This window comes from Scleropages formosus, chromosome 2 (assembly GCF_900964775.1).
Source record: "Scleropages formosus chromosome 2, fSclFor1.1, whole genome shotgun sequence".
Classification (NCBI taxonomy): Eukaryota; Metazoa; Chordata; class Actinopteri; order Osteoglossiformes; family Osteoglossidae; genus Scleropages; species Scleropages formosus.
In genome coordinates, this window is record NC_041807.1 from 7,424,262 (window position 1) to 7,436,945 (window position 12,684).

The 12,684-nt window shown below is 41.9% G+C and overlaps 1 protein-coding gene across 2 annotated transcripts; it reads left to right on the forward strand.

Annotated features, from left to right (window-relative positions):
* Positions 1 to 7,528: 7,528 nt before the first annotated feature.
* On the forward strand, positions 7,529 to 10,167 carry tprkb (Tp53rk binding protein). Of its 2 annotated transcripts, none has more exons than XM_018761262.1 (4): positions 7,529 to 7,778; positions 8,695 to 8,817; positions 8,922 to 9,098; positions 9,738 to 10,167. In XM_018761262.1, exons 1-4 carry the CDS (start codon positions 7,617 to 7,619, stop codon positions 9,822 to 9,824), a joined length of 549 nt encoding a protein of 182 aa, XP_018616778.1. In that variant the 5' UTR covers positions 7,529 to 7,616; the 3' UTR covers positions 9,825 to 10,167. The 2 variants fall into 2 exon arrangements, with proteins under 2 accessions (XP_018616778.1, XP_018616787.1); XM_018761271.1 differs by having other exon boundaries at positions 8,713 to 8,817.
* The last annotated feature ends 2,517 nt before the right edge of the window (positions 10,168 to 12,684 follow it).

Consider the following 12,684-nt stretch of genomic DNA (forward strand, 5'->3'; position numbering starts at 1 on the left):
TTCAGTTACTTTCTGTCGTCAGGATTTATATATTTACACACCGTCACTCTATGCTGCTTTATATAACGTCCAGTCCTGCATTCATCACTCCATTAGTTGCACATGTTTTCCATTTTAGCGCTGCCCAGAGCATCCTTCTCAGTATAGCCCAGGAAGCGTGCTGTACAGTGAGACTGCTGCAGACACCACACCTTGTGTGAGAGCGATAATTTGAGTTTGGCGGTGAGACCTGGGTGAGCTGAACTATTTGAGAAAACTCCCTGCAGTGCGTTATCTTGGAGCCTTGTTAGAGATCCACCTATCTCGCCTTCCAAATGATGCTTGTAAGTGTAAAAGTCAGGAAAATTAGACAGGGGGTGGGATCCTGCACTCTGTGGTTTTGCTGTATTTCATACAAATAGTGTGAGCCCAACCTTTATACCCTACCCAGGCAGTCAGATCGGAGGAAATACCCCAATGGTTTCACTGTGATCTTAATAAAAAGAGAAAGTTTACCCTAATTGCTCATCCAGTTTATCCTAATTGCTCATACATTGTGACTGAGATGGAGCTCAACAACAACTCCGAGGTCAAAACAGAGTTTGTCCCACACGGAGAACTCCAATGTGTTCTGCACTCAAGCCAGTTGGGCTTCTTGCCACTGTACTTTAAGAGCGAGAACCTGCCCTAGTCCTGCTGTACGAACACATCCAGCACGTCTATAGATATAAAGAATACTGGGAACAAACACAAAGTGATCAAATATGTGAAAAAGGAAGCTTTGTGTGACTTGCTTGATTAAAAAAAAAAAATGGCAGTGGGCAACAGAGAATCGATAAAAAGGTCTCGACAGAGAAGCACATTTTTGGAAGCTTGTAGTAGATGAAGACAATATTAGTCTCTGAGTAAATGCCATTTGCTTTGTTCTTTACCACTTGGCATTGAGGGCAGAGTCATGTGATATTAAATCTGACTTTCAATTGCCTTTCAAGGATTAAAAACATTTTCAGTAAACCATCTTCCTGCTCGGTTTAATTTTTTCCTTCCTCCTCGTTATCACTTGCGTATAAATGCAAAATGCCTCTTTGTTTTGAAGGGAATATTTAAACTTCGCCAGGTAGTTGTGCCTTTATTTGCACCTGTGCAGCCTTTAATACCCGGTAAGTAACAGCTGTAACGGAACTCTTTGGTGAAGCTGCGTTATAGACAGAAGTGTTGCGAGCTTCTATCTTTATACACGAGAAAGAGTCAAGAGTCAGTTGTTTCGTATGAAACGGTCCTTGATTTCATAATGCAGTGCACATCCATGAATAAGCAAAGCCCACTAATGACGTGCTGTTTGCAAAAGCATGACACACTGCTATATGTTTCAAATATATAAATACTGTATGTATCACTGCCAATCTAAATAGAATGACAATGTAGTGTCACAGATGTCCTCACTTGCCTGCACCTCTGCTTTTTGTCCTTTGGCTGTCCAAAGGCTTTTCATGGATGATGTATTATTTAGCTTTCCTGTTATTCACAAACACCTTGTGAAGCGTTGTGTTTCGTGAGCTATGTGTCCATGTTGGCCTGAAATTTGCTTCCAAATGATACCACCAGTTTTCCACTCAGGACACATCCTCATATCTCACGTGGGAACTTCTTCAAGAAAATGATGAAGAAGAACAAGAAAGACAAAGTCACTCCATTTCCTCAGGAGACGCAACAAGAAAGATCCATGTTTTTTTAATTGAATTTTCATCAAATATTTCTTTGCTTAAAGCTTTAATATTTTAAGTTTTCACAGACAAGGCGAAGGCTTAGATTAAAATGGATGTTACTTCTTAACGCCTGAGTCAGCGGATCGTGTCCCCGGTCTGGTTGCACGCTTGCTGAGCATCTCTGTGCTGCTTTCCGGAGCTGTGAGCATCACATGGGATATCGTTTGTGTGTGTGTGTGTGTGTGTGTGTGTGTGTGTGTGTGTGTATACGCCAGTGCCGGTAAGGTGGACAGTGGGACACCATGCACAGCCTCCAGCTGGAGCAGGCCCACCAGTCATGCTGGCTGCGCTTTGGACGTCAACCTCCTGAATGACCCTCTGGAACAGCTACGTGTGTGTTTCTACATGTGTAAATCAACTCTAGGACCATACAACACATACCACTGAGACTCTTCCGCAACAACAGCCTTGCAGCCTGACTGGACATGGTTTCATAGTGTAGCTAACATCCTAGCTATCATGTTCCGTATTCGGTTTAGCAAGGACGGACCCAAGTGCCAGACGAACAGGACGTTTATTAGAGAAGTCTAACTACGTTGTCGCAGACAGGCAAAGGTCACCGAGGGGCATACGTCGTTCAGAGGGGTGATCCAAGAAGCGAAGTCGGTAGGGAGGCACGGAGTCGGTAAACCGGGAAGCCAAATGGGTAGACGGGAACCGGGATCGGGGAACCAGGGACAGGGAAACAGAGCGAGGAGGAGCGAGGAGGAGCGAGGTAGGTTGTAGCGCAGGTGTCTCGTGAGGATGGAGGCGAACAAGGTTCCGCGTTAGACTTGGTTCTGGTGTTGCCTTTTATGCCCCCGTCCTGACTGGCTCCCAGGTGCGGCTCATTGTGCCGGTTGTGCTGACGTGGCACTAGTATCCTAGGAGTGATCCCATTTCTCTGTTTTTTTACTGTTTTTTGTAATTTTTTTTTTTTTTTTACAGTTTCACTTTTTTTTTTTTTTCAAATTTACTTCCTGACACCTCCACGGTGTAAACACCAGTTTTGTTTCTTTACTGTTTCTTTACTGTCTGAGATTGAATGATTGATTGTTGGTTCTTTCTGTTACACACCAACAAAATTAGCTGAAAATTTTCCTCTTAATCTTATTTTGCCAAATAACTCCATGGTTGCGGGCGCTGTAGATTTCATAGCACATGGGAAAGCATTAAGTTATAAAATATACGGCAAATGTAACATAGCTGTGCTGCTCCACTGTTGCTGGCCCAAAAACATGGCCTCATGTCTTTTCATGTTTGTGTGTGTTTGTGTCTGTGTGCCCATGCGTAGCCCTTCCAGCTGTCTCCTCATGCACAGTCTCTTGCTGGATCTCTGTAAAGCTTCTGGCAGGTGTCTGCTTACTGTGGATCGTCACTGAGACATATGGGACGTGTAAAACCCTGGTCCTGCTCAGGTAAACAGTAACCATACCAGAAGGTTGTCAGTGTGACACACAACGGTACATCCTCAGCTGGTTTCTCTGCTGTATCGCTCCATTACTGCCTTTAAAGGTGCGCTCTGGTGTTCCTCACTTATGGCAGCCATACCCTGGTGTGTACACATTGCAGCAGTTAGCATTCAGGGTTTTTACTGGCTTGTAGTTTCCACCAATTTAATTTCCATGTCGCCCATGCCTTACTCAGGGTCCCTGGGATGAGCCCTTGGCTGCCACTAACTGAAGCTATTGAACAAGCAGTTAGACAGAACAACTGGCTCATTGTATCTGATGATGCACTAACTAATAGGAGGGCAGGTGGTGTAATGGTTAGAGCTGCCACCTTGCACCTGGAAATCCTGCATCTGAATCCCACCTCCTGGGCTACTGGATAGTACCCCTTATCAAGGTATTTACCCTGAACTGATACAGTACAAATGACCCTGTTATATAAATGAGTAAATCACTGTGAGTAGCTCAGTATACACACCTAACACTGTAAGGTGCTTTGGAGAAAAGTTTCAGGTAAAATGCATGAATAATAACATGGTGTGTAGCTGGAGGTCTAAGTTTCCTCTCAGCCCTCAGCTTCTTTCCACTGGTGCATTAAAAAAAAAAAAAAAAAAACTTTCTGCAGCATGTAGTCTGTTTTGTGCCAAGGACTGAGAAGAGGGCATCCAGCTGGATACAGATGCTGGGCAGAGTGAAAGGGTTTGGATCTTCTCACCCCCAGGTAGCAGAGGAAATCACCAGGATGGGTGATTCTCCTTGAGCATAGGGCTCAGCCTCTGGCCCTCCATGTGATGGACTGCCTGTGCAAATGGACAGGATCCATCTAGACACACCATTTCAGGTCTGTGCTTGAGGTCTGGGACAGTCTTCCTCTCTGCTTCCTCTGGTCTCAGCTATACGTGTACTGAGAGGGACAGACAATCTTTCTGATGAGGGCGAGGCCGGAATCCCAGTACCACGCATCATTAAAGACGAATGTGCATTGCCCAGAATCCCTGCACCCTTTCTGTTGTGTGTCTCCCCTGACACATGGACCATATTTAAATAACACCTGAAGGGAACGGTGTTGCTGTAGCTGCCAGTTTCGATCTAGCACTGGTTGCACGCCAAGACTCAGCTGAAACCTTTTAGAGATGTTCAGGCACTATTTCAGGTTATTCTCTGTTATTGCCAACAGCTCCGCTAAGTAGGTGTGAAGGCATTTTATTTCTGCTACTTTAAGGACTCTTTTCTGCATTTAAAAATGGCCCAAGACGATGAAATGCCGACACTGCGTAATCAGCTGAAAGAGTGGCAGGCCGTTTACTCATCCTGAGCTTTGACCCCCACCATCCCCCAACCCAACTGCAAGGTTTGTTCAACATAATGGTGGCAAACATGATCTCATGTGACTGGCACGAGGGTAATGGTCCCCCAGTCGGCGAGAGCAAATACATCGCCTGCGCGCCCCATCCATGTCACAGGATGCTTTATTAAGCCCACTTTACCGCGGTGGTTTTAATTGCGAGCACTCTCTGCTTCATAATTGGGCTTTTGAAAAGCCGTTTTGATGAGCAGAGGCAACGCAGTGTGTGACTAATTTGGGCTATTCCACTGTTATCTCGTCACAAAGCGGATCATCTTCCAAATGGCAAAGCACTCACAATAAAAAGTGTAATTATTTTCTTACAGAGGCACAACATAGCGCAGTCTTAATTACATGCCCATGAAATGTGCGCTGATGGAGGCATTGGACACGGCAGCTTGCCGCACACACCTGCAAGGCAGAGGTCACTTCCGGAAGTTTCTCTCTGTCAGCTAAACCATCTGTGTATGTAAGAAGTTACGGTGACTTCATACTTCAAAGGCAAAACTCTAAAATGCAACCATGTATCGCTCTTTGTAAAACTAGATTTGCTATGTTGATTTCATTTTTAAATTAATAAGTTTAATTTTAAAAAAGAGAAAAAAATTGCCCTGATGGACAGCATGACTTCACACTGTGTAGTACATATCTGATAGTCAAACCCAACATACATATTTATTTAGCAGATGCTTTTCTCCAAAGTGACTTCCAGTGTATGTTCCTATTTAGTGTTATCAGCCCACACACCTTATTCACCAAGGTGACTTACACTGCTAGATACACTACTTACAATGGGTCACTCATCCATACATGGATCAGTGGAACACACACACACACACACACACTCTCTTTCTGTCACTCACACACTATGGGTGAACCTGAACAGCATGTCTTCAGACTGTGGGAGGAAACCAGAGCACCCAGAGGAAACCCACACAGACATGGGAAGAACATGCAAACTCCACACAGACTGAGTGGGGATTGAACCCCTATCCTCTTGCACCACCCAGGTGCTGTAGGACAGCAGGCCTACTTGCTTGCGTCACCCTGCCACCCCAACATGTGAACATACATGTCATCCTAAGTAGGCTCTTGTGGGAGCAGGTGGGTTTCCAGCTGCTCATTTTCTGGTTGACAGGTACCCCCACAGCTTTATTTGTTTTCCTTCCTTTTGTTGCCGGCTGGCTACTTCATTAACATACAGAACATTGTTGATGGCTCAGTCTCTTATATTTTCTGAAGTATTTAATCGTTTAAATGACTGTTTACTTTTGTCCTTATTATCTTAGTTGTTCTTACAATGTATCTGGCAAATTTGCATTATATGAGATGTTAGGATAGCGCGCTCTATAAGAATACATTTACATTTATTCACTTAGCAGATGCTTTTCTCCAAAGCGACTTACGATGGGTACTATGTAGTGTTACTATCCTACACACAGATGACTTACACTGCTAGATACACTACTTACAATGGGTCACTCACCCATACATCAGTGAAACACACACGCTCGGTGTTACTCACTGAACAGCATGTTTTTGGACTGTGGGAGGAAACAGGAGCACCCAGAACAAACCCACACAGACACGGGGAGAACATGCAAACTCCACACAGACTGAGTGGGGATCAAACCCACGTTCTCTCGCACCACCCAGATGCTGTGAGACAGCAGCGCTACTCGCTGTGTAGTATTCCACAATACAAGAATAACATGTATTGTACCATATACTGGTGTTATTTAAATCAGCAAGACCTTTTTTTACATTCTAGGATGATTGTCACTTGTACTGCATGAGTAGCAATAACAGCACTTTTATTTAGTTATGTCACATTTATTAGCAGATGCTTTTCTACCAAACAACTCACCCTGTTAAGCCATTTACCATTGCTTACCCATTTAGACAGCTGGATAATTTTCTTCTTGGAGAAATTTTATAGTAAGTACCTTGCTCAACGGTACTACAGCTAGAAGTGAGTCTCAAACCTGTGACATTTGGGTCCAAAGTCAGCAGCTGTAACACTAACAGCTGCACCTACCTATTGCCTCTGTTTTACCCGTGAGTTCTGTCTCTCCACATTTGTTTTTTTAACTTTCAAAGCTTATCGGCATTATGCAGGGCTCTGCAACTTTTCCACACTCCCTTAATTCGTGTAAAATGACAGTAAAAACGAATTTGGAAACAACAATTAAATGTGTAAGAGTGACACCTGCTGGACAATAGTAGAAATCGCCGCACACGCCGAGCCCTGGAACACAGTGACTCCATTCGATCGATCAGTCAATCAATCAATCAATGGTCTCACTGAAGCACAGCAGATTATTCCTCGAAAAGGCGTTGCCGTGGTTAGCTTGTTGTTGGCATTCTTTCAGTATTCCGGTTTACTGAGTAATAAATTCCAACGCGTTTTGAAAGGCAGAAAATCAGAATGAGTATCACGAGTGTTGAACACCACAACGCGGGTTGATCTAATCTCATTTTTTAAAGTGCTGAACCTCGTTACATGTTCTTGTAAATGTTTAAATATCGCATTTATCCATATTTATCAGTATAATACAACTATAGTTGATGTGTATCTTTCAAAATTATCAAGATAAAATGCATCACCGGGATGCTTGGTTGTTTATTTTTGTTTTCTATGATTTTTACCCTTTAATAACGTGTGTAAACAGTTGGAGATAAAAACGTGGAGTTAGAATTTAAGCAATTTATTAGTACTGTGCTTTGTGCAGCATATATTAGTGAGTAATGCAATTGGTAATGTGGCAAATTTACGGATAGCGTCTATCTTTTGCGTTGGGTTTCGTACATTTTATGATCGCAACAGCAATCATCAATTTTTTTTTGTGATCAACCGACACAGCTTTAATATTTATTTTAAAAATGCTAAACATCTGCGTTCAGCTATGAATTTGACAGTAAATACAACGAGCAGCGCCGTCATTTCAGGAGGAACGTTTACGGGGATTCAGTGGTGTTACACCGTTACCAGTCCCCCTTGAATAAACCGGAAGTACACATTACTCTCAGCGACCCACGTTCAAAGTAGTGATATTGTCACACAGTAGTTGGTTTCTTGGTTCGGGGGGATTTCGCATGCTACCCGCAGTTTCGGAAATGCACCAAAGTCAGCAGCTGGACTTATTTCCTGGGTACTCTGTGACACAATGCCTCTTCAAAGACGTGAGAAACGCCGCAGAGCTCAGGAAAAGTGCCGTCGGCGGGGAGATCCAGGGCGCCTTGATAAACCCCTCGATGGTGAGACAGTCACAGTGTGTGTAAAATGAAGTGAAGTGCCTCTCTATTGTGTATATATAGATATATACATGTTTTACTTCTAAAAAATTCGTAAACCTAAATTCACTCTTGCATCGAAAGGCTTGAGTCGTCGATCAGGTCTGGCTTGACTCCGAGCACAGGCTGATGATGAACTTTTTATCATGCGATTAACTGTTTATGTTACTGTATACAAGTCTAATTGGCTGAGGCTATGGAATGCTGTATGCTGATTGGCTGCAGCGAGGTGCGCCAGGCCAGGCCGTTTGAGCGCCGAGTTTCCTCCGGGAGAGTAGGACCCTAAGAGTATACACTACAGGGCGGTGAATGAGCCATTAGCCAAATCAATCAATCATGATTGAGGGCGTGGTGTTATCCGAAATGACGTTAGCCGGGGGTCCACTGTACCTTTTCATACGTGAAGTGTATTAATATGACTCTGTGTATGCTCATAAGGCTGGACTTTTAAAAAACAGGGAAAACAGGGACTCCTTTGACAAACTCTGTGGTGCTGGAGGAGACTTCAGATGGACAGACATAAAAATGAACCGGGTGGATATTGGATCAAATCAGGCCAGAACTGCCATTAGATGCACAGATGGTGACACTGAGGTTATGACATTTTGGACACATCCTCTGACTGATGCTTGGGAAAGTTGAAGGGAAGAGAAGACGACGATTAGCAACCGCATCGTGGGTGGATTCGGTCACAGCCGCAGTGGAGGTGCCTGTTTGTGTGATTGTCAAGAGTAGAGCCGACTCTCACATTGCTGTGCAGGTGGTCAGTGGGTGGTTTTTGTTGTTCGTACGTAGTTCGGAGATCCGTGGTCACTCACACTGTGGAAAAAAATGTAAATGTCAATATAATCCAGAGGGTTTCTTGTTTTTCTTTTAACAGATTGTCGATCCTTTCCAGATCGTAGTTGCTGCAAATAAAGCTTTTCATCTGCAGAAGGTTGGCAAAATGAAGACGAGAAGTCTTTACTCTGAAGTCATTTTCAATCTTTCACCAACAAATAATGTGAGTTTGTCACATATTTCTTTGTTTCAGTCTCCAAGCAGGAAAAAATATGAAAAATAGAGAAGTGAATGTTTATAACTGTGTCTTGATGTATCTTTTTAAAGATATCGGAATCCTTCAAGAAGTTTGGGATTGCTGACAACGACAACACTGTCCTCATTGTTCTCATTCATTCTAAAGAAGATGAATATTACATTGATGATATTCGGTCCAAAATAGACGGTGAACAGATTCCAGTTGAGCTCATCTCCACCTTAAGTGATGTCCCAAAGATTAAAAAGGTTTGTATAAAGGTGTCTTATAATTATGGTATATTCATTTTAATCTCTTTTTATTGCATGCATTTGCATTATATTTTTGTTATGCACTTTAACAGCAATTTGTATGAGTCAAATTTTACTGTAAAACCCTGCTGTGTCACTGAAAAATGCAGTACAGTTATCAACTACCATCAGCCATCCATGGGATGTCAAACTTGCACAGCAAGAAATACAAGTACGTATTGCATAGTAATGCAGTATTTTTTGACTGAGTAGCACAGGTGCCTCACAGTGTCTGAGCTGTGGGATTAGACATATGTTCACGCCCCATTCAGCTTGTTTACAATTAGTGTGTGTGGCTACCTTGTAATAGACTGGCATCCTGACCGCAGTGTACCCTTCCCAGCCTCACATCCATTTCTTCCAGGATAGACTCTAGACTGCTGAGACCCTGCATTTTTCAAGCAGTTATTAAATGTTTATTCACTGAAACATTCCTGTCAACTTTTTGTGTTTGACCCTTTTTCACATATTTCCTCCCATTTTTGAATTTTACATTATTGATTGCTGACTGCATTAATGTTTATCTCGGGCTTGCCTAGCAAGTTTTTCTGTATGTACCCGTAGTTCACGAATGAATATGAGGGATTTCTCTTGCAGCTGTACAAGGTCACTGCTCAGGAGGACTGTGTCGGGACTCTGCTAGAGGCCGTGCTGTGCAGGATGGCTGTGAAGGATGTGCTGTAGTAAAACAGTAGATTCCAGTTGCATTCTGCTCAGGTTTTTCTTTTTATAAAAAGATTTTGTGTGATGTTACAGTAATTCCTGATATGTCAGTTGATTGTTTTGTGAATCAAACTTTTTTAAAGTGACAGATCAGAGGTAACAGGGACAGGTGCTTTTTTTGGTAGTAATGATTTGTACAGTATAGACACAAGCTATATTTTTCATTTAAGTGTGAATTTGAACTGAGATTTCTGACAGATCTTTAAATATGAGAATGTAATTAAAAAATGGCTTTTACTTTGTCTTTTTGCAGTAGCAGGAATTCATTAGGTTGAAACTGTATCCCAAGTTTTAATATATTTTGGGTATGTATATGCAAAAAAAAGTGCAGTATATTAATACTGTTTCCTGCTTTACTGTAACTGTTTTTAAAAACATTAAACTGTACAGGAAGTTGTGCTTATTTCTGAATTATTAGTATATTTGAAAAGCTGTCGTTTACCTGACAAACGGGTATGATGCCAAACTAAAGTGCTAAAGTCTAGAAGTCATAGGATCCAAGCCTCAGTGTAAAGGATGTTGGTTTAGAGGGACATAGTTGATGTGGTGGAATAGTTCCAGAGCTGAGGGATTCCATGTTCCTTCTCCACTGGTTTTGTGGAAATTCTTCCATTCGTTTTGTTAAATGGTGTGAGGCTGCCTTCACACTGTGATCCACATTCCCTTTAATGAATTCCCAGGGTAAAAAAGATCAGAAATTCTTACACGCATCCTCCACTGTGGTACCCAAGTCACCTTGTTTAGCCTTTCTACATGTATCTCCATAAGAAAATAGTCAGAATCATAATAGGAAATAATTACAGTTTAATAAATACTTATACTTATTGAACAAAGTATTTGTTTACTTGAAGGTAAACCATGGAAACCTATACAGTATCAATTTTTTGATAACTTCACAGATTCTTATAGGATGTTCATGGGTAATAAACCCCACCCCCCAAAAAAAAAAAAAAAAAAAAATGAGCAGCAGCACTTTGAAGTGTTACTTTTTATGGCTTTTTATTTATTTATTGCTTATGTAGGCATTATATTTAAATGCCAGGTGAATATTATGTATCGAATCATTCAGTGAGTTTTAGAAATGACCATTATTTGAAGGGAACTTAATCTAAAGTTGCTGTGGAACATAATTTATGAACCGTTTTGAATGTACAAAGGTAAGCCAAAAAGTAATGTAAATACTGCAGAGCAACTTGCCCTGATAATGTCGTGTTCCTTTTGGTGCACAGTAACACAAGCAGTGTTAGATCAACTTAGAGTTAAATGAGCCATGAATTAACCACATAAGCACTCGAACTGGAGTTTGCTTATTTCACTGTGCATTTCTCAGAGGAAACCTTGTAGACGTGGTGCAATTTGCCTGTTTCATGGGGACTGTTCCACCGGCACCACCAACCCTTCGGGGACCCAGTACTGTCTACATCCTTTCCTAGATTAGGTGACAATAATAATACATAGATGTGTTTGCTGAAATTAAGGAGTGATTACGTTTCCATTTGCGTTTAGGTTTTCATTTCTACTATTAAGCTACAGCTTACAAACCTGAAACGCTTCTAGACCTCATTTGAATGAAACTACTGACACACAGTTACAGGAGGGATGCAAGCCAGCTTCACTGCGGGGATTTATGCATTAAACTTAAAAAAAAAAAAAAAAAAAAGTTTGTTTCATATGAGAGTGTGAAATACCTCTCTTTGGCAAATAATTTTATTTATTGGTGTCATTAAAGTTGGAAGGTATTTTTCCATTAGGTCATGTTGAAAATGATACGCATGGATTTGAAACAAACACGTATGGGAGATATATGTGGAGAAGGGGGTATGTGTAACTGCACTGTACTACAATGTACTGCACTACACTGTACTGTATGACAATCCACTACGCTGCACTCTACTACAATGTGCTCCAATGCACTGTGGCAGACAGTTACTGCCTGTGCTTGTATCAGTGTGGTGTAAGTGCTGTCTGGAATTTGCAATCTACTTGTGTGTAAGATCATGGGCAGCAGGTAGTGCTCTGGGTGTGGTGGCACAGCGTGTAGCGCTGGTGCCTCACAGATCCTGGTTTGCGCATTTGGGTGTGGGTTCAAATTGAGCTGTGTGTGTACAGAGTTTGCATGTTCTCCCAGTGTTCACGTAGCTTTTCTCTGTGTTACATTAATCTGCTGCATAGTCTAGTTGTGTGAATGAGTGAAGGTAGATACACCGTCGCAACCCTAACACTGTGTAGGGTGTCAGACAAATACTACTTAATAATCACTTAACGTTACTTTGGAGAAAAACGTCTGCTAAATGAGTAAATATAAACCTGAACGCTGTCGCTTTGATTCTCGCCTCCTGCTTTTACAGCTCGATCCATAGAAATGTTGGAAAACAAACTAACTGACTTGGAGTTGGACCGACCTGCGACAGTAGCAATTTTCAAATCTAAATAAGAGAAATAATTACCGCGAGAGGGCGCGCACAGATCAGTGCGTGTAAGGACAGTCTCTCGGTTTTTATTTATCTTTATATATACAGATTACATAAATATATTCTATTTCTCCTTATTAAAGTAAATCCAAATTACGGCCACATTTTCGTGACTGTGCCGACATGGCGTAAGTTACCTGCGTAGGTATCTGCGGTACTTTGTCAATTTAAGTTTTTTTTCTTGTTTCCACCAGTGATAAGTATGATTTTAAACAGATAATGTCGAGGTTTTTAAAAAAAAAACTGCTGCTGGGAGACAAGAAGAGAGAAAAGCGGCAGCGCAGTCGTTTCCCGGCTTCGCTCTCTCTGTCCACCTTTTGTTCACCCGAAATACGGACTAAAAAATGTTT